This window comes from Hyaena hyaena, unplaced genomic scaffold, assembly GCF_003009895.1.
Source record: "Hyaena hyaena isolate Hyena2069 unplaced genomic scaffold, ASM300989v1 scaffold_638, whole genome shotgun sequence".
Classification (NCBI taxonomy): domain Eukaryota; kingdom Metazoa; phylum Chordata; class Mammalia; order Carnivora; family Hyaenidae; genus Hyaena; species Hyaena hyaena.
Window position 1 is genome coordinate 541,340 of NW_024081270.1, and position 22,304 is coordinate 563,643.

General features: G+C 45.3%; 1 protein-coding gene and 1 long non-coding RNA gene across 2 annotated transcripts in view; one reads left to right on the forward strand and one right to left on the reverse strand.

The window, feature by feature from the left end:
- CFAP300 (cilia and flagella associated protein 300) lies at positions 1-21,870 on the reverse strand. Its single transcript, XM_039216544.1, has 7 exons — positions 21,718-21,870; positions 21,552-21,633; positions 18,619-18,694; positions 12,852-13,018; positions 7,741-7,913; positions 1,494-1,560; positions 1-631 (listed from the first exon to the last, which is right to left on the reverse strand). The coding sequence occupies exons 1-7, from the start codon at positions 21,825-21,827 to the stop codon at positions 503-505; spliced, it is 804 nt and encodes a 267-aa protein (XP_039072475.1). The 5' UTR covers positions 21,828-21,870; the 3' UTR covers positions 1-502.
- The window catches only part of LOC120219684, a 14,767-nt gene continuing 13,706 nt past the window's right edge, over positions 21,244-22,304 (forward strand). The window contains exon 1 of the long non-coding RNA XR_005525357.1: positions 21,244-21,572. This is a non-coding gene — a long non-coding RNA (uncharacterized LOC120219684). The remainder of the gene's footprint in view (positions 21,573-22,304) is intronic.

The following is a 22,304-nucleotide window of genomic DNA, read 5'->3' on the forward strand; positions in this document are numbered from 1 at the left end:
TTTCAGAACATAGCTTTTTTATTGAGGATCTTAAGTGGGGCAAATGAAGCAAAGGAATTGTTTTGCATTTTACATCCCTGGAGACATAAATCTTTATGCACTGAAGAAATGCAATTAAGTGAAACTCAAATTTAAAAAGCTAACAGTTGGTAATAATCAGTAGAGCCATGTTCAGTTTTCTGCGACAATTTCAAGCTAGAATTAACTTCTAAAATAAAATACATGAAAATCGAAGACTTACTTGAATCTTAATGCAACAAATATATACTGGATTTTTAGTTCCTTGTAACTTTCTGTAAATTGTCCACAACTACTGTGGTGTAGACGGAGGCAGGATGGAGTTCGTTCCCTGTGCTACCACTCCAGGTAAATTGAAAGACAGGCATCTGCAGCTTCTCTACATTTTAGTTAAAGTAACTGGCAAAGGAAATGTTTCCTATACATTGGCATCAAAATAAAAAAGTGGTAGAAACAGTAAAATCGATAATCTGCAAGAATACTGTTAAGACACTTCCCCCACCCCATAACAGTGGTATAAAACATGAACATGACGCCTGATCGGATCCACAATAAAGTAAGAAAATGTCTGTTCGTGAGTCTTTGTTGAAGGGTAGCACATACCAACAGAATCCTGAAAAAGACAGACCTAGATTATTTAGTCTACAACTACATGTATGTAAGTAATAATACCTTTAACTACTACATATTTTCTGTTAAAATGTCATGAAACCTACATCAAACCTTTTACAATTAAATTCGTAATTAGCTGACATTTTACAGTATGAACTGACAGCGCAGTCTACTGGGCTAACAGTACATATGTACGATACACACACATATAATTCTGGACCTAAAGGAACTTATAGTCTAAAAGGAAACTGTAACTTTTGAAAAAGTGCTTTTAAAATGCTAATATTGCAAATATTTCTATTTTGCAATTTTCTTCTGCCTTTGCTTTCCTTTAGAATGTGGTCTTTACATACTATGAGGGAAACAACTATGTTTCTTTTGTTTAGCAACACAAAATGCCCAACACAGCGGCTGATACGCAACAGGCACTGAATAACATCTGTTAAGTGATTCTGTAAAGATACTTAGAAACTGCTTCAAATGTGCTAACAATCTTTTATATGACACTAGAATTCAAGCATCAGATTCTGTAATATACAGACATTTACAACCTCTTATTTGCCCTATAAACTATGGTCCAACAAACTAGAGAAGGTGTTCCGTTGCCTCTGAGTCACATGTTTCGCTCTTAAGTAAGTACTATTATTAGACAGGGACAACAGAAAAGAGGCCGGGGGAGAAGTTTGTATGGCTCTCCAAATAAAAGCATACCTTATCAACTTTTCTTTTTGACAAAAAACTAAATATCATCCATCATCTTTTCTCCTAGACATAACATTGGACTAGTTGCTAACTCCCATTGTAAACCTTATTAATACCCAGTAAGTAAACTGAATGCTTGCAAATTCCCCCTCAATACTTACATATGCCGTAACTTTAAAGATGGAAGAGGTAATTTGTATTTTCTTGGTTTGAGGATTCTTTCGAACACTAAAATGGGGGGAAAGGGATACATTTTAAGTATAACAAGCATTCACATAATACATTTATTTTTTATTATTTTTTTAACGTTTATTCAGTTTTGAGAGAGAGAGAAAGAAACAGAGCATGAGTGGGGGAGGGGCAGAGAGAGAGGGAGACACAGAATCTGAAGCAGGCTCCAGGCTCTGAGCTGTCAGCAGAGAGCCCAGCACGGGGTTCGAACCCATGAGCTGTGAGATCAGGACCCAAGCCAAAGTCGGATGCTCAACTAACTGACTGAGCCACCCAGGTGCGCACACCCCCCAACCTTTTTTTGAATGTTTGGCATAATACATTTAGAATAGAGATCGCTTTTAGTACGCAGGTGTTCTTATGCCTATAAAATACAGAAACACACAACATCCGACTCAAGTGGTTTGAAAAGGACAGACCTGCATTTTTACCCCAGGATGCGGAACACGGAATTTGACAGTGAGACTATCTGAGGTCTGACCGAGACTCAGAGGATGAATGTTTCCCAAGCCAGAGAAAACCATCAGAAAAGGAGGAAGTGATAAAAGTCTGACTAAAGTGTAGGCAGCTGTAAGGTAGGTAAAATCACGCTAAACTACAGAATTCGGCAATCTAAACCCACACACCAGCTTGGCCACTGATTTACTAGTTCATTTGGGGCAAGATTAACCTTTCTGAACATCAGTTTCCTCACATGTCAACTAGGCATACTATGGCTCTTTTTAGGATTCTGTGAGGATTGAGTGGGATAAGGTATGGGAAAACTATTTGTTAAATTATGTATTATTAAATTATATCATATTAAAATCATGAAATCTTTCCTTTCAGCAGCTCTCTTTCAGTCACTCTCCCCACAAAAGATGACCCGTGGCAGCACAGAGCGGAAGCCACTGAGAGATGAGGCAACAGGCTACAGAGGGAGATTTACACCCGGCACCTTAGTAATGCTTTACAGTCTGCAAAATACCTTCACATAATTCCGTCAGATAAAGATCACGCAGCCCTGGGAGGCTGGTGGCTACCATTTTACCAGGTGTAGAGCCAGTAGAGCCAGAGAAGTTAGACAAGACATTTAAGGCGTCCCAACCAAAAGTGGTATTTCGGGGACATGACTCCAGGTGCCACAGAGTCCATCCAGCTCCTCTGCCTGCGTCCCCTGCCGCCGCTCTAGCAGACACACGCAGCACAGGCTGTCCTCCTGGGGGACACGGTGCGTCGCACTGAAAGGAGGCCAGCCCCTCCTCGCTTCGCTAGGTGCCTGACACACGAAGAGTGAGCTGGACGAGGAGGAGAACGAAGGTGGACTGTGAGCGAGTGTGTGTGTGTGTGTGTGTGTGTGTGTGTGTGTGTAAAAGAGAGCTTGCGCACCTACCAGAATGGCCAGACCTGAGCCATTTCGGGGCTCAAAGTTCTTAGGCAGTTTTTTTTTTTCAGGCAGCTTTTATCTTTGAAACATTTCATTCAAATTTAAAGGCAGAAATCATACAATTAATTTCCATCTACTTCTACGACACGGATTGTGGTCATTATCTTTTCTCTAACACTTAACATATACTGCTTAAACACTAAAGATTGTATTTGAAATTCTGCGCTTATCCAAGGGGTAACTATAACCACTACATACAAAACACTCATACTGCACACACCCACATAACCACCTAAACCCAAATACAGAACATACCTACCTATGGTTATACCTGAATTTAGGTGTTCATCTGGAGGTGGTTATAAATATATAAAAATTCACTAAGCTGTAGGTCCACTACGATTTGTTCACTTTACTGTATGTAAATTAGCCCAGTTAAAAAACAAAAAACAGACCAACCCTTGTAAAAGTTTGTATTTATCCAATAAATGAAAGAAAATTTAGTATTTGATATTTCATTTTAACAGTTAACACATACATATACTACTTACAAAAGATACTACCATTTGAGCATTAGTAGCAGTTGGTTCCTGGGGCGCCTGGGTGGCTCAGTCGGTTAAGCATCCGACTTCAGCTTAGGTCATGATCTCACGGTTCGTGGGTTCGAGCCCTGCGTCGGGCTCTGTGCTGACAGCTCAGCTCAGAGCCGGGAGCCTATTTCAGATTCTGTATCTCCCTCTCCCTCTGACCCTCCCCTGCTCACGCTGTCTCTCTCTCTCCCAGAAATAAATAAAACATTAAAAATTAAAAAAAAAAAAAAAAGAAAATTTCCTATCTTCGACAGATACGCAGTTTGGAAAACCTCTCCAAAAACTGTGACAAGAGTTTAATATTCACAGCAGAAAAGACAAAGGCTGCCATTAGTGACTACAGAATATTTCAGCATAGACATTTAAAAAAATTTTTTTAATGTTTTATTTATTTCTGAGAGAGAGAGAGGGGGGGGGGGCAGCCTGAGCAGGGGAGAGGCAGAGACAGAGGAAGATAAAGAATCCGAAGCAGGCTCCAGGCTCTGAGCTGTCAGCACAGAGCCTGGCGCAGGGCTCAAACGCACAAACTGTGAGATCATGACCTGAGCCAAAGTCAGACGCTTAACCGACTGAGCTACCCAGGCGCCCCTGCATAGACATTTTTGAAATGTAATGAAACAATGGGTCATATTTACTCTCTAATGAACTGGTTCTAAAGTACTACCTATATTATTTAAAAGAACCATAATCCTTGAAAAGAAGGCATTTTCCAGAACATTTAAAAAGTGTATTTCATAGGACTTGTACTAATGGATGAGGGAAAAAATATCTTAAGAATGTTTTCACCTTCTTGCTTGAGCCAGAGACCACTAAAATCTAGCTCCACGATGTGCCTCCAACATGTACAGACTTAAGGGCCTCGCTTCTTTCTGGAGCAGATTAGTGCTGATGTTTATCTGCAAGGGCAGCTTAGATAATGTGAAACAGCTGCTGCACGCACAATCAGAATGATAACAGATATTTTCCTTAAAAACATGAAAATACCCAAAATTCAAGTAAAGGAACAGGACAAAACAATACCCTTGCTGGTTAATTTGGATTGTGCTAGTGACTTGTTCGGGTATGTGGCTCAGAGCGAAGAAAAGTTACTGACAATTGTTGGAGCTCCGCCCGCGCTCCGCCTACCTGTGCATTCCTTCCTCGGAGCTGGACCGATCCAGCCCAAACCGTCGCCCTAACCAAATGGCACCGCCTCGGACCCAAATCAGCACAACTGGTTAGAAAAGCCACAGGCAGTGCGAGTGATAAGCAAACCAGCAGGGCCTGAAGGGCCTCTGTGATCAGTTAACCCCTTCGGTTGCTCTGCGTTGGCACTTACGCCATCGTAAGCAAATATTTATTTATTCTAATCATAATTTTCTTCTGAAGTTGTTTTGGGAAGACAACAACTTCAAATTTCCTCCCCACTCAGCAAGAAATGCATAAGCACGCTTCAGCTCGGGCCATCAGCAGAAATCCTGAATGGCTCTCAAATAAGAGCGATGCTGTAATCGGGCTGGTTCCTTCCCAGTGTCCCCTGGAATGGCAGACTAGTGGCACGCGGGTCTCCTCTGGTCGGGGAACAGGCCACGCGTCCCTCTGCTGGCCCATGGGGACCCCATTCCATCAAGACTTCCCTAACACAGCCGCCCTAAAAATGTCCTCTTCTGAACTTCTGGGGGTATTTACTATAGTATCAGGAGCTGCAAACATTTGCCTATAAAAAATTGAAGATTTGATTTCATAACAATTTTTACTTGTCAGAGGTTTTAAACAATTATTTAATATGTTAGTTTTTCATTATTTCCTTAAGGTCAAGGACTGTCTGAGGGCTCTCCTGCAGCCTCCTGAGAGCCTGGCAGAGTTCTGTGCACACCATCAACCTGCCGGCTGCCTGCCCCAGCGAATCTGAGGGCGGGACTTCTATTCTTTCTGTAAGAGGCCGGGAGTTTGGGCGACTCGTCTTACAAGTGGCCGTTACCCCTGGCGCCAAACTTCTACTTAGCACCAGGGAGGGCAGAAGGGAACGACAGGCGAGAATCCGGGGAGGGGCAGGCAGGGAAAACAGTTTCTCCAAAGTTTAGGCTCTAAAGTTACTTGTTTCAAACACCTCCCACAGCAGCTCCCCCCACACGGCACACGGTGGTGAGGAATTCCACATGCTCGCAGGACCAGTGAAGTACAACACACTGTCATGGCAGCAGTGTGCGTGTGTGCGTGAGTGTGTCACTGGGTGTACCACAGAGCATATGCAGGCGGCTGGAAGCAGGCTTACAAGTTTTCACAAGCTACACATGATATGGACAGAATGTTCTGGATGTAAGTATGTATATGTTTTTCTCAAATTTTCTAAATTTCTAACATTTTTTAACAATCTTTATATGTTGACAGAGTAACTTTGCAACAAAAATCAGAGGCAAATTAAAGAAATACTTTTTGTTTTTAAAACCACATCAGAGGGGTGGCTGGGGGCTCAGGTAGTTAAGCATCTGACTCCTGGTTTTGGCTCAGGTCATGATCTCAAGTGAGTGGGTTCCAGCCTTGTGTGGGGCTCTGACCTGACAGCGAGGAGCCTGCTTGGGATTCTCTCTCTCTCCTCTCTCTTTGCCCCTGCCCGCTCCATCTCTCTCTCTCTCTCTCTCAAAATAAATCAACTTTAAAAAAAACCCAACATACCAGGAAAAGAATGAAGTGACATAACTACATCATGTAGGTTGTCACACAGCTGAATGACACACCGAGCAGGAGCAAGAATTGAGATGCTGAGCGCAAGTAACAATCGAGAGTTTTATGAGAAGCTAATTCTCTTGTCTTCCTATTAAGGTAAAATTTTGTGACTAAACTCTGGGACCCTTTGCTTTCAGTTGGTCTTACCCATTTCCCCTATAAACATGATCCAATAACTTCATCACTGAAAAGCCCAACCCAATAGAAGTATATATAAATAATTTATAAAGTTTTTATACCAATTGGATCTTCAAAGAGAAAAATACGGAACTCCTAGTGGAACACCTAAAACAAACTGGAATTTGGAATTTAAAAATGTAAAGTTTATGCCTAGATGAAAATTCTTCCACCTCTTTTTTTTTTTTAATGTTTTATTTATTTCTGAGAGACAGAGAGAGACAACATGAACAGGGGAGGGGCAGAGAGAGAGAGGGACACACAGAATCTGAAACAGGCTCCAGGCTCTGAGCTGTCAGCACAGAGACTGATGCGGGGCCTGAACCCATGAACTGTGAGATCATGACCTGAGCTAAAGTCAGACACTTAACCAACTGAGCCACCCAGGCGCCCCTCTTCCACCTCTTTATAAAAAAGGTAGTACTTGTTTTCCTATTAGTCAAGCAAATTTACACAACGTGAGGAATTTTGTGTTCCCCTGAAATGTGAAAAGAGACCTGGGATAAACATGACAGGAACCTGGGGTGAGTGTGACAGGAGACATGAGCTAAAAGTGACATTAGAGCTGGGGTGAGTGTGACAGGAGATTTGAGGTAAGTGGACAGGAGATCTAGAGTAAGTGTCAACCTGAGGAATTTTGTGTTTCCCCGAAATGTGAAAAGAGACCTGGGATAAACATGACAGGAGACCTGGGCTGAGTGTGACAGGAGACCTGGGCTGAGTGTGACAGGAGACCTGGGTAAGTGTGGCAGGAACCTGGGTTAAGTGTGATAGGAGACCTGAGGTAAAAGTGACAGCAGACCTGGGGTGAGGTTATAGGCAAGTTGGGATAAGTTTGACAGGGGACCTAGGTAAGTGTGACAGGAGACCTGGGCTGAGTGTGACAGGAGACCTGGGTAAGTGTGGCAGAAGACCTGAGGTAAATGTGACATCAGATCTGGGGTGAGTGTGACTGGAAACCTGAGGTAAATGTGACATCAGACCTGGGGTGAGTGTGACTGGAGACCTGGGGTAAATATGACGGGAGACCTGGGGTAAGCACAACGGGAAGCTGGGAGAACGTGATAGGAGATCCCAGATAAGGTGGCAACCAAGCAGGCATGGAGCAGGTAACCTGTCAGACTGGGAAACAAGGTGCGAACCGAGTCAGGGAGACGTAGCCAAATCCCAGCCCGGAGGAGAAGGGAGAGGCCGGAAAAGGGGGTCGAGGCGGTGCTGTTCTCACACGGTTTGGTTGTTGGTGTCAACAGGACGCAAGAGACGCTCGGCAAGCCCAGCACAGTGAAACAGTGCACTCTGTTAACCAGAGATTTACCTACTGTAATCTAGCAACATTACCTCACCAGATCTTTATAGATAAGCTTTGTTGTTTCCAGATACGGATTAAGCACATCTTCATACTGACAAAGGGCTCCACCAAGGCAAAGATGTTTGAAAAGACAAAACAGGAACTCTTCTCTATCAGCTTGGCTAAATATTTCATATTTTTCTGAGTCTTCCATTAGCAAAACCTATGGAAAATGATAAAATTTGTCTTAATCTAACATGATTTAAGGTTCTAATTTTTGTTTTCAAAAGTTTCCATTTATTTACTTACAAATAATCCCAGGCCTGTATTACCAACCAATCCTGAACAACCAGAAGGAGTAATCTGCGAGACCGGCACTCATTTTCCTGCCATGTCACCTATAAGCCACTGACGCTCAGTTAAAGGAATAAATCTAAGTCTTCTCCTCTTCCCCTTTTGCCTTTCTTCTAGTTTATATCTTTAGTAATTGTTTTAGCGCTACTCCATCCTATAAGGTCCATAGCCTTTGCTTCGATCTGGCAGCCAACCCTCATTCGTAAGCCCTCCCCCTGCACTGTCTGGATCACCACTTTCCTTACCACCCCTGCCCGCCTCCATTACTCCATTCTGAACTGTTCAGGTAAATGGACCATTGTAACCACCGCTTTTTCCTGCTGTCCCCTAATAATCTCACCTTACACATCACCCATCTACACTGACTCTTGCTCTCTGGAGACTTTGCTACCTCCTTCAGAAAACAGCACGACAGGGTCTGATGTGGGGGATTTTCTGATACCATCGATTATTACAGACAGCTGATTAAGTTGCTAATTGCGGTAAATACGAACAAGGTGACGAATATAAACCATAACACACATTTATTTTATTGAGTTGTTTATACCCCACTTGCTTTTTAAAAGAATGTAAAATAGCTAACAGTAAAATATAGACACAGTACGAAAAATAAAAGACAAAAACCTGTAACCAAGAAACAAAGTGGGAAAAGAAAATACGTACACATGAGGAAGTCCAGATGAAGGAATGCTGCAAAAAATGTACGTAACACTAACACTACCAAACAGGTAAAGGAGGGGAATAGGGGTCATACAAAATCAGTCTAGTAGCAAGAAGTACACCTAATTAGGAAACCTGATTGAGCTTCACATTTGATTTACCCCAGTCAGTCTCAAATGAATATTCATCACAAGGTCAGCATACAAGAGGCATTTAAAATAAACTCTGTGGTGGTGCCAATGTGCAGATGACTTACGATGAGTTTATGAAAGCCAAGGCGACTTACAGTAAAAGACAGGTGCGGAGAAGTGGCTTATAGTTTATTACTCCCTGGGTGTGCCACACATACCGCTTGACCTGTCTCCCTCCCTCCCCACCTCCCTCTGTTCCTCTCTCTCTGTCTCTAAGGAAATGATGTGATACTGAAGCCTGAGTTTGTGGCTACCTAAAGATCTGGCCTAACACAAGAGTGACTAAAGCTCTCAGGAATGACACGCATTCCTTACATGAGCGCTCTGGTGACTGAACGGATTGGGGGGCACAATTCAAAAGTTACAGTGAGGAAGATATTCGGGGGATAAATGTGGAGGCGGCAGCATCTGCGCTGATCCCAGAGGGCAGGTGTGCGGGGGGCCAAGGAGCCAGACCTGTGCGGGAGGCAGTTAGTGTCCTCAGTGAGGCGGGCGACACGGTGGGGGGCCGTGTGCAGTTCAGGCTAAAGCTGGTCACTTACTGATTTATTTTTTTCAGCCAGAGAGCAACCAAGTTACGACCTTCTTGTCGCCACGGAGCGACCAAGACCAGCAGAGCGAAGCACAGAGGCGGCTGGCAGAAATCCAGCGCCTCTTCCCGGATCCAAGGGCTACGCGCCTGCCGAGCCCAGCAGGACAGGCAGCGCCGCCAAAGTGCCGCCTCCCAGACGGAAAGTCCCAGGCCAAGGCTCTCTGGAGAGGTGAGGGTGAGCTCTCCGAAAATAGGGGAAAGGGCCTTGCGACACAGAAGTGTGCCAGCGGAGATCGGGACAGATCAGAAGAGCTGAGCAGAAGGGCCCAGAAAAGAAGAAGACTCAGACTAGACTAGACACTCCGTAAAGGTTAATTTCCAATCCTTGGTACGGAAGAGCGGTCGTTATGATCAGATCCACGCGGGGACAGTACTTCTCTTGTGTTATGCGTAACACTGAACTAAAGAGCTACTATATAGAGGCTCCTCAGTTGTGTGTTTGGTCATTTTCACGGAGTTAATTTTATTTTCTTCTTCAACTAAGAGTCCTTTCAGGTGTTCTGTTAGTGTAGAAGAATGCACAGACTGGCTGCATGCCTCCCGTCTCCTACAGACGAGATGTCTGTGTCCAGAACAGTGTGTCAGCAGCTTCCCTAATTCATTCTCATCGGGATTTACAATAAATTCAACTTCTACATCTCCTTTCTCTCTTAATGTAGAATAATAGTAATTAGTGGTTAGTCATTACTATTACTGAAAGCTTACTAAGTACCAGGCATCGGGCTAAACACTTTAAGTGCATTATCTCACATAATTTATTTTATTTTATTTTTAAAAATATTTTTGAGAGAGAGAGGCAAGGGAGAGAGACACAAGCAGGGGAGGGGCAGAGAGATGGAGATAGAGAACCTGAAGCAGGCTCCAGTCCAGGCTCCAAACCTGTCAGCACAGAGCCCAATGCGGGGCTCAAATCCATGAACTGTGGGATCATGACCTGAGCTGAAGTCGGACACTCAACCGACTGAGCCACCCAGACACCCCTCACATAATTCTTATATCATTCCTATTTTATAGATGAAAAAAGAGGTTAAGTACCACAGTTATTAAGTGGCAGACCCTGGATTTTTAATCTATGTCTATTTGATACTAAAGCTCTACTTTAAAAAAAAAAAAAATCTCTACACCCAATGTGGGGCTTGAACTCACAACCCTTAGATCAAGTAGCTTGCTCCATTGACTGAGCCAGCCAGGAGCTCCTGAAAGCCCTAATTCTTTTTTAAATGTTTATTTTTGAGGGGGAGAGAGAGAGAGAGAGAGACACACACACACACACACACACCCACCCACCCACCCACCCACCCACCAAGCAGGGGAGGGGCAGAGACCAAGGGAGACAGAATCCGAAGCAGGCTCCAGGCTCTCAGCTGTCAGCACAGAGCCCAACATGGGGCTCGAATTCACGAACTATAAGATCATGACCTGAGCTGAAGTCAGCAGCTTAGCTGACTGAGCCATCTGGATGCCCCTGAAAGCCCTAATTTTTAACCTTTTAATAAATAGTTTGTCTCCATAATTACAATAATGATAATAAGAGGCACCTGGGTGGCTCGGTCGGTTGCGTGTCCGACTCTTGATTTTGGCTCAGGTCATGATTTTCATTTTGGATTAGGTCGTGGGATGGAGCCCTGGGTTGGGTTCTATGCTGAACATGGAGCCTGCTTGAGATGTTCTCTCTCTCTCCCTCTGCCCCTCTCCCAGCTCGCTCTCACTGTCTCCCTAAATAAAATAATGATAATAATAATACACTTCATTTTAACATGTCATACTTTTTAAAAAGTACAATTAAATGCTTTCTCAACTCATCTCAACAGTTTAAGGAAGAAGATAGAATGGGCATTTTAATCACTATCTCGTACAGATAAGATCTAGGGACTCAAGATATTGAGAGATTTGCCTAGTTATTATCTTATAAGTAATAACTCAGGAATTAGGTAAATAACCTATGTCTTTTGATTCAATATACCTCTTGCTAAAACAAAAATTAGTTAATCAAATGGATTTTTAAAAGTTTATTTGGGATGCTTGGGTGGCTCAATCAGTTACACATCTGACTTCAGCTCAGGTCAGATCTCCGGGTTCGTGGGTTCAAGCCCCACATCAGGCTTTGTGCTGACAGCTCACAGCCTGGAGCCTGCTTTGGATTCTGGGTCTCCCCCCCTCTCTCTCTCCTTCCCCCACTAGCACTCTGTCTCTTTCTCTCTCAAAAATAAATAAACCTTAAAAATTTTTAAATAAAAAAATAATTTTTTTAAAATTTAAAGAAAATAAAAGTTTATTTATAGGGCGCCTGGGTGGCTCAGGTGGTTGTGCATCCGACTTCAAATCAGGTCACAATCTTGTGGCTTGTGAGTTCGGGCCCTGCATCAGGCTCTGTGCGACAGCTCAGAGCCTGGAGCCTGCTTCAGGTTCTGTGTCTCCCTCTCTCTCTGACTCTCCCCCACTCGCTGTCTCTTTCTCTCTCAAAAAAAAAAAATGTTAAAAAAATTTTTTTTTAGGGGCGCCTGGGTGGCTTAGTCGGGTAAGCTTCCGACTTTCGCTTAGGTCATGATCTCGCGGTTCGTGGGTTCGAGCCCCGCGTCGGGCTCTGTGCTGACTGCCAGCTCAGAGCCTGGAGCCTGTTTCAGTCTGTGACTCCCTCTCTCTCTGACCCTCCCCTGCTCACGCTGTCTCTCTCTGTCTCCTAGAAATAAATAAAACATTAAAAAAAAAATTTTTTTTTAAAGTTTATCTACTTTGAGAGAAAAAGAGAGAGAGCATGTGAGTAGGGGAAGGGCAGAGAGAGATGGAGAGAGAGAGAATCCCTAGGAGGTTCCACACTGTCAGTATGGAGCTCCATGTGGGGTTCAAATGCAAGATCATGACCTGAGTTGAAACCAAGATTCGGACGCTTAACTGACTGAGCCACCCAGGTGCCCCTAAAATGGCTTTTTTGACCTCAGCAGTGAGACAGAATGATTCATTTATGACAGGGGTATTTTTAAATATTCATTTGATATGTTAAGGGCCCCATATTGAAGAAAAAGAGCCATCAGTTAAGCAGGTCAGGGCTTCTCTGCCCTCGCACTACTGAAATTCTGAGGTAGAGAACTGTGTTGTGGGGGCTGTCCTGGCCCCGCCACATCTCTCTCTGGCCTCTACGCATTACGGTTAGTAGCATCTGGCTGGGAACTACTGACATACACAGATAATTCGATTGATAGTAAAAGTCCCATCCAAGAAAAAAAGTCTACCAATGTAATGAGTAATACTGATTATTAATGATCGATAAGAGGTGCTTTATGTATTTCATGCAGGTGAAAGTTTTTGACATTAAGCATTTCCTGAAATAAAATTCTATTATGAAATTTAAAAAATCTGTACTTACTTTTCGTAATTCATCAGAAATAGGAAAGGGATCACAAAAAGAATCTAAACACTTTACAATATGTCCATCTTCACGTACGATATTTTTATCATATAACCGATGAAAAAATGACATTGAAAGCTGTGTACAAGGAACATTTGTAGCTTCAATTTTTTTCACTTCAGTTCCTAAAAGAAATGATTTTATAGAATATAAAAATTAACTTAGTATTCTCAGTTATTTCCAAAACAAATATCACCATGCAGGGATTCTAAGTAGCCAAGAAGGACATATATCTGGGTATATTTAAAGGATACATGAGTTTAGGGATTTTAGTAAATTATTAGTTTGCCGTTAGTTCATTTTTACTAATCACTAAAAGTCTTTGACAAAATTTCACCATTTCAGCCCTAGAATATGTAAATTAGAAAATGTTTGAAAATGAAATCATTTTTTGTGTAGTAGGGGATTCTTACATCAGTTCTCATCCATATATCAGAACCGCCTATAAAAGCATAAGAACTGCTTTGTGTGACTTTGGATTTGTATTGTGTTCAATGCTTTATAATTCGTTTTATAAAGTTTTATAAAAACTTTAACTAATGTTAAGTAATGGGTATTGGCAAAGTCCTGACGATGTCTTGAAAATTTTCCTCTCCTTTAAAAAATTTCTCCCTTGTGATCTCATTTACAGTGTTTTTTGCCCAAAACCAGCTTTTCTAAGTCAAGGTAAGTTTCAAACCAGGCTCTAATCAAGTTATGACAAGTTTGGAATTAGAGAAATTTGTGACCTTGGTGTTTTGTCTACCTTCGTCTTGTAGCTCGTTTCCCCCCCCACATACCTTCCCCCACCCCAAACTTACTTCCTGAATGTTTCCTTTTGGAATGGACTTTCCATTACTAGAGGTTCTGCTCAGTTACAGAAAGACACAAAGACTAAAATGAATATTTATTATTGCCTCAATTTCTCTCTCGTGCACTCACATCCACATGCGGGCTCAGATATATAAAGGGGTGGTGTTCTTCTTTCTTCAGAGTTCTCCTTGGGACAGACACCTCAGAGTGGGGCCCTTGGTGCGACCTGCCCTGGTACGTGTGCTCAGTATCTGATGCCAGAAGCAGCTTGAGCTTGAGAAGAGCGATGCCGGAGGTTACCTGCACCCCGTCCCTCCAGCTGCCCGCCTGGGCCCCTGCGAGCACCTGCCGCTCTCATTCCGGGCTCGAGCTCGGCCTGCGTGGATGCGAGACGGGCATGTGGAGACAGGAGCTGTGTATGCTTCAGTACGTTCAAGAACTATACTGCTAGAAAAAGCTCCTTTTGTTTCAGGGGGGAAATCCTCTGGGGGAGTGAAGGGACAGGAAGACCACAGAAAATGATAGAAGAGCTCTGAGTGCTGCAAGAGCAAAGACCAAGAGCAGTATAGAGCCAGACAGTCTTCAAAGACGTGAGGATGAAGGACTCACTTTGGGCAACGTGCCATTCTAATAAACGACCCTAGCTCTGATGCAGGGAGTGGCAGGAGGGTCGGGATGGTGAGAAAAGGTAATTAAATTCAGAACACTTAATCTGAGGCGTAGAAATAGCATTTGCTAGGGACTGAACTGCGTCCCTCCAAAATAAAATATTGAAGTCCTAAGCCCCAATGTAATGGTATTTCGAGACGGGGCCTTTGGGAAGTCATTAGGGCTGGGTGAGGTCACAGGTGCGGTCAGCACCTCCATCAAATCAATTCTGAAAGGACATAATTCAGTCCATAGCATTTTGCCCCTGGAACCCCCCGCCCCCATTTCGTATCCTTCTCACGTGCAAAGCATGTTTATTCTATCCTAACAGCCCCAAAAGTCTTAGCCCATTCCTGCATCATCGCTAAAGTCTAAAGTCCAAAGTCTCACCTACATAGCACCTAAATCAGATATGGGTGACAGGGGAGGTTCGCTTCATCCTCGGGCAAAATTCCTCTCCATCCATCTATGACCCTGTGAAACCAGACAAGTGACATGCTTCCAAATACAGCAGTGAGACAAGCACAGGAGAGACATCTTCATTCCAAAAGGGAGAAACAGAAAACGAGGGGTGATGGTCCCAAGCAAGCCTACAACTTGGCAAGTCAAGTTTCATTAGATTTTAAGCCTCAGGAACAATCCTCTTTGGTTCAATGCTCCGTCTTCCTGACCCGCCAGGGCGGTGGCCCAGCCCCCGAGGACCCCCCCAAAGGCACAGTGTGTGACTGAAACTGGCCCCGATGACCTCTGACTGCCTTTCCGTCCTTGTCTTGTCCTGAAGAACGGCCAGGCGTGCAGCCAGATGGCTCTATTCTGTGGTCTGGTCCTGTAGGATCTAAGAAGTCTGACAGCCTTCACTTGTCTCGTTTCTGTCCCCTTTAGTTCAAACTGGCAGTGTCTTTGCCGGTACAATCCCCCCTGGGACCCTGGCTTCTCCTGAAATGGCTGGTTAGGTCCAAGAAGTACACACATGCTCTCTTCATCAAATGGCTGCCCAGCCACACCTGTTCTCAGCAAAAGACTCTTTCTCATTCTCTACAGTATGGAAGGCTGAGAATTTTCCCAGTCTTCAAGCTCTGGTTCCTTCTTAACAATTCCTTCCTCAATCCACCTCTTCCTCTCCTACTTTGTTGTAAGCACTGGGGAAGAACCAAGCTGCCCCGACAACAGTCTGTTGAGACATGTCCCAACTAAATCTGTAATTTTATCACTTGCAAATTCTACCTTCCCCCAAACACTAGAACATAGTTCAGCCAGGTTCTCTGCCGTTCTGTGGATTGTCTTTCCTCCCGGTTCTGATACCAAGGTCCTCATTTCTGTGTGAGATCTCACTAGCATCAAGCTTAGCATCCATGTATCTGGGCTAGCAGGCACCTCACAGCTCTTCCACTGACGCCCATGACACAGTTTCACAGCCACTTCTAACTTTTTTAGGTATGTCACAGAAGCACCCCGCTTCTCAGGACCAAAAGCTGCGTTAGTCTGCTTAGGTGACTACCACAGCACGCCACGGACTGGGCGGTTCAAACAGCAGACGTTTACGTCTCCCAGTTCTGCAGACTGGGGGCCCAAAACCCAAGGCGCTGGCTGCTCCGGCTCCCGGTAAAGGCTCTTCCTGACTGGCAGACGGCTGCCTTCTTGGCAGTTCCCGCACACGGCGGGGCTCTGGCAGCTCTTTCTCTGGTTGTAAGGGCACTAGTGCCATCAGAAGAGCTGCTCGCGATGTCATCTAAACCTAATCAGCTCCCAAAGGCCTCATCTTCAATTACTATAACATTGGGGGTTAAAGCAACATAATTGTGGGGGGGGGGGGCGGGGGGCAGGACACAATTCAGTCCATAGCACACGCTGTTAGGCAGAAATATGGTAAAATCAGGTCTCCAGCATTTATAAGACACGTAACACACTGCTATGATCACATACAAAGTTAAGAGTGTATTTTCCCCTTGATATTAGCATTATAATACACAGGGTGTCTATTGACTTGGTGTCCAAATTGGTGTTTTCTGGCAACTTCATTAATGCCGAAGTGGCACAGGCAGGACAGCGTAGTGGTCAACATCTTGAATTCGGGAGCCTGGCCAGGTGTGTAAAACTGCAAATCACCTACTCATGAATCCGACTCTTCGTTAGTGATGTAGGGTCCCTGATAGTACCTGTCTGAGTTGTTCTGAGAATTAGAGGAGGCAGTGGGGGCATGTGGGGGCTCGGGCAGTTGAACAGCCCACTCTGGCTCAGGTCATGATCTCGTGGCTAGTGACTTCGAGCCCGTCATCAGGCTGGCTGCTGTCAGCGCAGAGCCCCCTTCGGATCTTCTGTCCCTCTCTCTTTGCCCCTACGCTGCCTGCGCTCTCTCAAAAATGAAATAAAAAAAAAAAAAAGCCATTTAAAGGAGGTAGTGAACATAATGCCCTTAACTAAGCACATAGGAAGCATCCGTTATGTCACCCAAAAAAGGGCAGTGTGCCTGTGTGAGGAGGGCTGTGGCTGCGGGGAGACAGGACCCGCGGCACCCACCCGTGTGTGTGCCACACCCCTGGCAGGCCAGGCCCGGGCCAGCGCAGCCGTGAGGGGCTCCTTCTCACACTCTTTAACACTGGTTCACTGGCTAGAAGAATGGCTTTTCTCTCCTTTCCAAAAGCTGTTTAGTTTATTTTAGCAGCTGGCCCTCAGAGGAAAATTGGAGAGAAGACGGTTGATAATATCAGAAACAGAAAAGCTGGTAGGAGATAGAAAACAAGCTAATGGAAGAGTACTAGCAATCTTCTAGAAACTTCTACTTCTGAAATAGAGGGCTACCTCTTTGGCCTGATTTTTCAGAGTACTTCTAATTGATTCTGTCAGGCACATGTGGAATTTTAGAACCTCTCTTTGTAATGCTTTTTTTAAAAATAAAGTCAGTACGGGGGAAGGTTGAACTTTTTTCAACGAACCTTATTTTTGTAAATGAACTAACTGAAGTTACTGTAACTTTCATAAACTCTGTAATACATGCCTCTGATTATTTCGTTTTGAAGACTTTGAACCGGTAAGTGCATTTGCTCAGAGTGAGTATAACTGTGAAAGTGCTCTGAAGATCACCCTGTACCAGCTTTTTGCTCTATAAATTTTACAATGGTTTTTAGCCAACAGCAATAAAATGTGACCTACTAATTCTAACGTCACGAATCTTGTTCTTGACTAATGACTTTCAGCAAAGTCATTTTTGTGTAAGACTACTAGGATTTCATGAACATGCAGTGTAGGAATTTACCAAAATAACCCCATCTAATTTAAAATCCACTTACATTTTTCTTAAGCTCAAACCCACATTACTAACCAGATTTTCCTCCTAAGTGGAAGAATAATTGGTTCTATTGTTAAGGCACCTCAATCTAACATTTAAAATATAGTGGTCATGTTTTTGTTTTCAAAAGAGTCGTCTATTAACTCTCTGGTTTATTCCTTGGCCTGAGAATTATTTAAGAGATTTGAGTGTTATTGTTTGGGTAATTTTCTTTAAGGATTTCTAGCTATGTTTCAAGGTACTATGAAATTATTACGTATATAAAATTTTTTTTTGAGATTTTAAGACTCTCTTCCATGATTTTATATGCTATTTGATGAACTTTCTAAGAACATCTGCTTCCTCTGTCAGAAATCTGCTGCCCTGTTCCGACTGATTTGGCCCAACTGTCGTCACATTGGCGGCCCCTTACCTGACACTCTCCTCTTTTTCCTTCTACTGCTATGGTAGCACATTAGTGCACTATTTTGAACCTGTTTTTATTTCTTTTTGAGAGAGAAAGAGAGAGCACGTGTGCAAGTGGCAGAGGGGCAGAGAGGGAGACAGAATCTGAAGCAGACTCCGTGCTGTCAGCACAAAGGCAGATGTGGGGCTCGAAACCACGAACTATATCATGACCTGAGCCAAAGCTGGACTCTCAACCGGCTGAGCTCCCCAGGCGCCCCTTGCACTATTTTCTTTACATATCAAACCAGTTTCTTGCGTACGCGTTTTCTTGTATTCCCCTCAGTGTTCCTGGCAGCGAGCAGAGTCCATGGGAGACGCACAAGCAATGAACGAAAAGAGGACTGGTGCTCGTGCGCTCTGCCAGCACGGTAGCCGTGGGCCCAGGAGGGAGACGCAGGAGGGCCTGGCACAGCTGACCGTGCTTGACCTCGATGTTATCAGACAAGTGAGTCATTATTCACAGTATGTATTTCAGAATGAAAATTCCTAAGGCAAAGTTTTGTGATAATAATAAAACAGTCATCTGAAAAGATAAAAGTAAGTTTTATTTACCTAATGTAATCCATTGTCCAGAAGAATCTGAAAGTAACTTCAAATTGGGAATAACATTGGGGTCTTTGAAAAAAGCCTAAAATACAAATTTGAGGGGAACAAGTTAGAAATTTTATTACAAACAATAGTAAGAATTCATTTCTAAAACAACTGTAGTAAAATCTCACTTGATTAGGGAAGGATTTTTATTTATTTATTTATATTATTTTAATGTTTATTTATTTTTGAGAGAGAGACACACACACACACAGAGTGTGAGCAGGGGAGGGAGAGAGAGAGGGAGACACAGAATCTGAAGCAGGCTGTAGGTTCTGAGCTGTAAGCACAGAGCCCGATGTGGGGGCTTAAACTTACGAACTGTAAGATCATGACCTGAATCGAAGGTGGATGCTTAGTGGACTGAGCCACTCAGGCGCCCCTCATGAGTACATTTGATCTAAGGGCAATAGGAAGACACTGAAGAGATTTAAGCAAAGAAAGATGCTTAAAATAGTCCTATTTTTTTACCACGCGCTCTGGCAGCACTGTGGAGAATGAACAAAGGGTTATTAAGAGAGTAGTTAGGAGGGAAAGTACTGCTGTAATCCAGGAAGATCCGGTGTTCACTTCAGTCAAGACGATAGCAAGCAGGGAGGTGGAGAAGTGATGGATTCAATGCCTATTTAGGAGGAAGGGACAGAGAGAGAGGGAGGAAACACAGATGACACCTAGAATCTTTGCATGAGAAACTGGACAGAATGAATGTCATTTAATGAGAAAGGGAACAGTGAAGGGGAGCAGGTGTGCAGAGTGAAGATGAATACATTCCTCGCGTATGTGTGAAATGCCTGCGGTATGCCACGCACAAGTTCCTATACACGGAGCGTACGCTCTAGTGCTGGGAGAGAAACATGTTACAGGATCACATATGCCCAATTACAAAAAGGTAAGTTTCCCCCAAAACTACTCCTCAGAAAAAAAAGCTGCTAACTTTATAAAGTCTTTCAAGCTAAAGAGTGTGCAATTATCTTTATTTAATATTTTACTTTTATTTTCTTTTAAAGTTTATTTCCTCTATCTTGAAAGAGACAGACAGAGCATGGGAGGGGCAGAAAGGATAGAGAGAATCCCAAGCACGTTCTGCACTGTGTGCATGGAACTGAAGTGGGGCTCAAACCTACGATCGGTGAGATTATGACCCGAGCAGAAATCAAGAGTTGGAAGTTTAACCGAGTGAGTGACCCAAGTGCCCCACAGTTACCTTAATTTATATAATATACACTTTGAAAAGGAACATAAGCTGGAATTAACCTCAGTTAATACTGATTTTGAATGTCTTCTGCAAAAATCAGTCCAGGAGAAATTTAATTCAGATTCAGTAATTATTCCTGGGGGGAGGGAGTTTCAACTTACAGTTACATTTTACATCCCATTATAAACGGAGGCAGGCTAAGTGACCTGCACTGAATTGACCTAGAGCCAGTGGAAATAAGTCTTCATAAAGGCCTCTCACATAAAGCAACAGGAGAGTCATTATGTTGGGGTTAATTATGCACCACGAGAATAAATTTTTTTAAAAAAAAGCCCTGTCCTGGTACATTTAAATAGTATTTTGGGTATGTTATAGAATTTCCATCAAGGCATTTGAAGGGATTGTCTGTATCTCAACTTTAGGAAAGCTAATGTGCTCTGGAAAAATATTAGATGATTCCCAAACAAGTTACAGGATAACAAAGATACTGATACCAAAATGCATGTAAAGATTAAACTTATTTCATAAAACGTGAGGGGGGAAAAAGTATTTATAAATTGGTATATTAGTTTTTAGAACACAGAATGTTAAGTGCATTTCTATTATATGCCATATGTATGAAATCTGGCAGATTGCTGGGTTTGGATCCAGTATCAATTCTCTTCCTTAAGAAATCCGATTTTATTCAGGGCAGCCATGCGCGCAGCTCAGTCTGCACCGGCCAGGCTCTGCGCTAGGAGGCCGTGATGTTGTGCGGACCTTGAGAAAGCTCTGTAAGTTGCTTCTTTCCCCCATGATCCTTAGTCCCACGGTGAGGATGCCCACACTATACCCTGAGCCCAGAGCTCTCTCTTGAGACTCCAAGCAAGGTCTTAGATTCCACCGTCTAGGACCCTGCCACTTGCACGCACTTCGAGTTGGGCATGCCTAAAACTGAGCTCATCTTCCTTGTTCTTTTGCATTTTCTACGGCTTTCATGGCATCATCTACGGCTCCAGCCAACCAACTCCGACGCTCGCTCATCCTTCTACCTTATCCTCAGTATCTCATCAGTCCCGACGCTGCCTTTCTCCGCAACGCCCGGCGGGAAGGGGCTCCGGGCATCCTCTGCGCCTGCAGACAGCGGTTTCCCGCCCGCCGCCGCCACTTCCGGACTCCATTTCTGCCCGGGTGACCCGAGTAGTTTAAACTCTACAGCCGTCCTGAAACCTTTCAGTGACTCCTCACCAGCTAGCTAAGCCCGGGCTCCTCCGCGAGGCGCAGGTGGAGAAGGGACGTTTCAGTCACTGCGGGGCTGCGCTCCATCGGCGACAGCGGGGCCCGAGGACGCTCGGCGTCACAGACCACAGGCGGCACCGCGGTCGGTCTGACGGCGGGAAAAACCCGATTTGAAATCACGTGGCTGAGCCTTAAGGACCGCACCAGGGCTTGTCATCTTGAGTGTCCCCCCTTTCGAAGCTGCCCGCTCCAGCATTCACGGCGGGGGGCGCCCCCGGAACCCCCGCGTGCACGTGCGGGGGAGCCGTCCCACGCGCGCGCTGACCAGGAGCCCACAGAGCCCCCCGAAGTCCTCTGAAGCCGCGTCGGGGTGCACAGACGACCCCGCGGCGGGGCACCGGGGGACGGAGGAGGGGGCCGGGGCCCTGGGGGACCGCCGCGCGGTCGGCCGACGGCCGAGCGCCCCTCCCACCCGCACACCAACCATGACGAAGTCGTCCTTGCGGTAGGCCTGGAACTGCTGGTCGAAGCCGAACGCCTGCGCCGCGACTCTGCCCAGCATGGACCTGTGGCGGGGAGGAGGGAGGGAGGTCGGCTCGGGCCCCGCGGCAGGGCGCTCCCGGCCCGCGCGCCCCGCCCCGCGCTCTCACCACTGGCGGAGCCGGCCGCTGGTCTCCTGGCTGCTCAAACACCGGAAAGTTTTCTGAGGCAGGAATCTGAAGTAGTAGCCGCCCAGATCCCCCGGCTCCCCGGCCGCCATCGCGCTCCTACTCCGCGTCAGAGTCCCGTTTCCATGGAGACGCGGCGGCTAGAGGGTCCGCCGGGCGCTGCGGGGGCGTGGCTACCGGGTTCTTCCGGGGGAGGAAGCCAGGCACGCGGCAGGGGCGGGGCGAAGCGAGGCCGGGGCGGAGCCACGCGGAGAGTCGGTCTCTAATTGGGTCGGGGCTTTGCGGTTGTTGGGGGCCGAGCGAGGTGGGGCGGGGACGCGGCCACGCGGAGGCCGCAGGGCACAAGCGGGAGGCCAGTCTCGCGGCGGGGGCGGGGCGAGCCGGCGGGAGCGCGGCGGGGCCTCGCGGAGGAGAACAGGCTCTGGTTGGGCGCGGCGCCCGGCGGTTGCTGGGGGCAGGCGGCCAGACTCGCAGCGAGAGACCGAGGCCGAAGGCGGGGCTACGCGGAGGGGGCGGGTCACGTGGGGAGGCTCGGGGCGGGGCTATGTGGGCGGGGGCGGAGCCGTGTG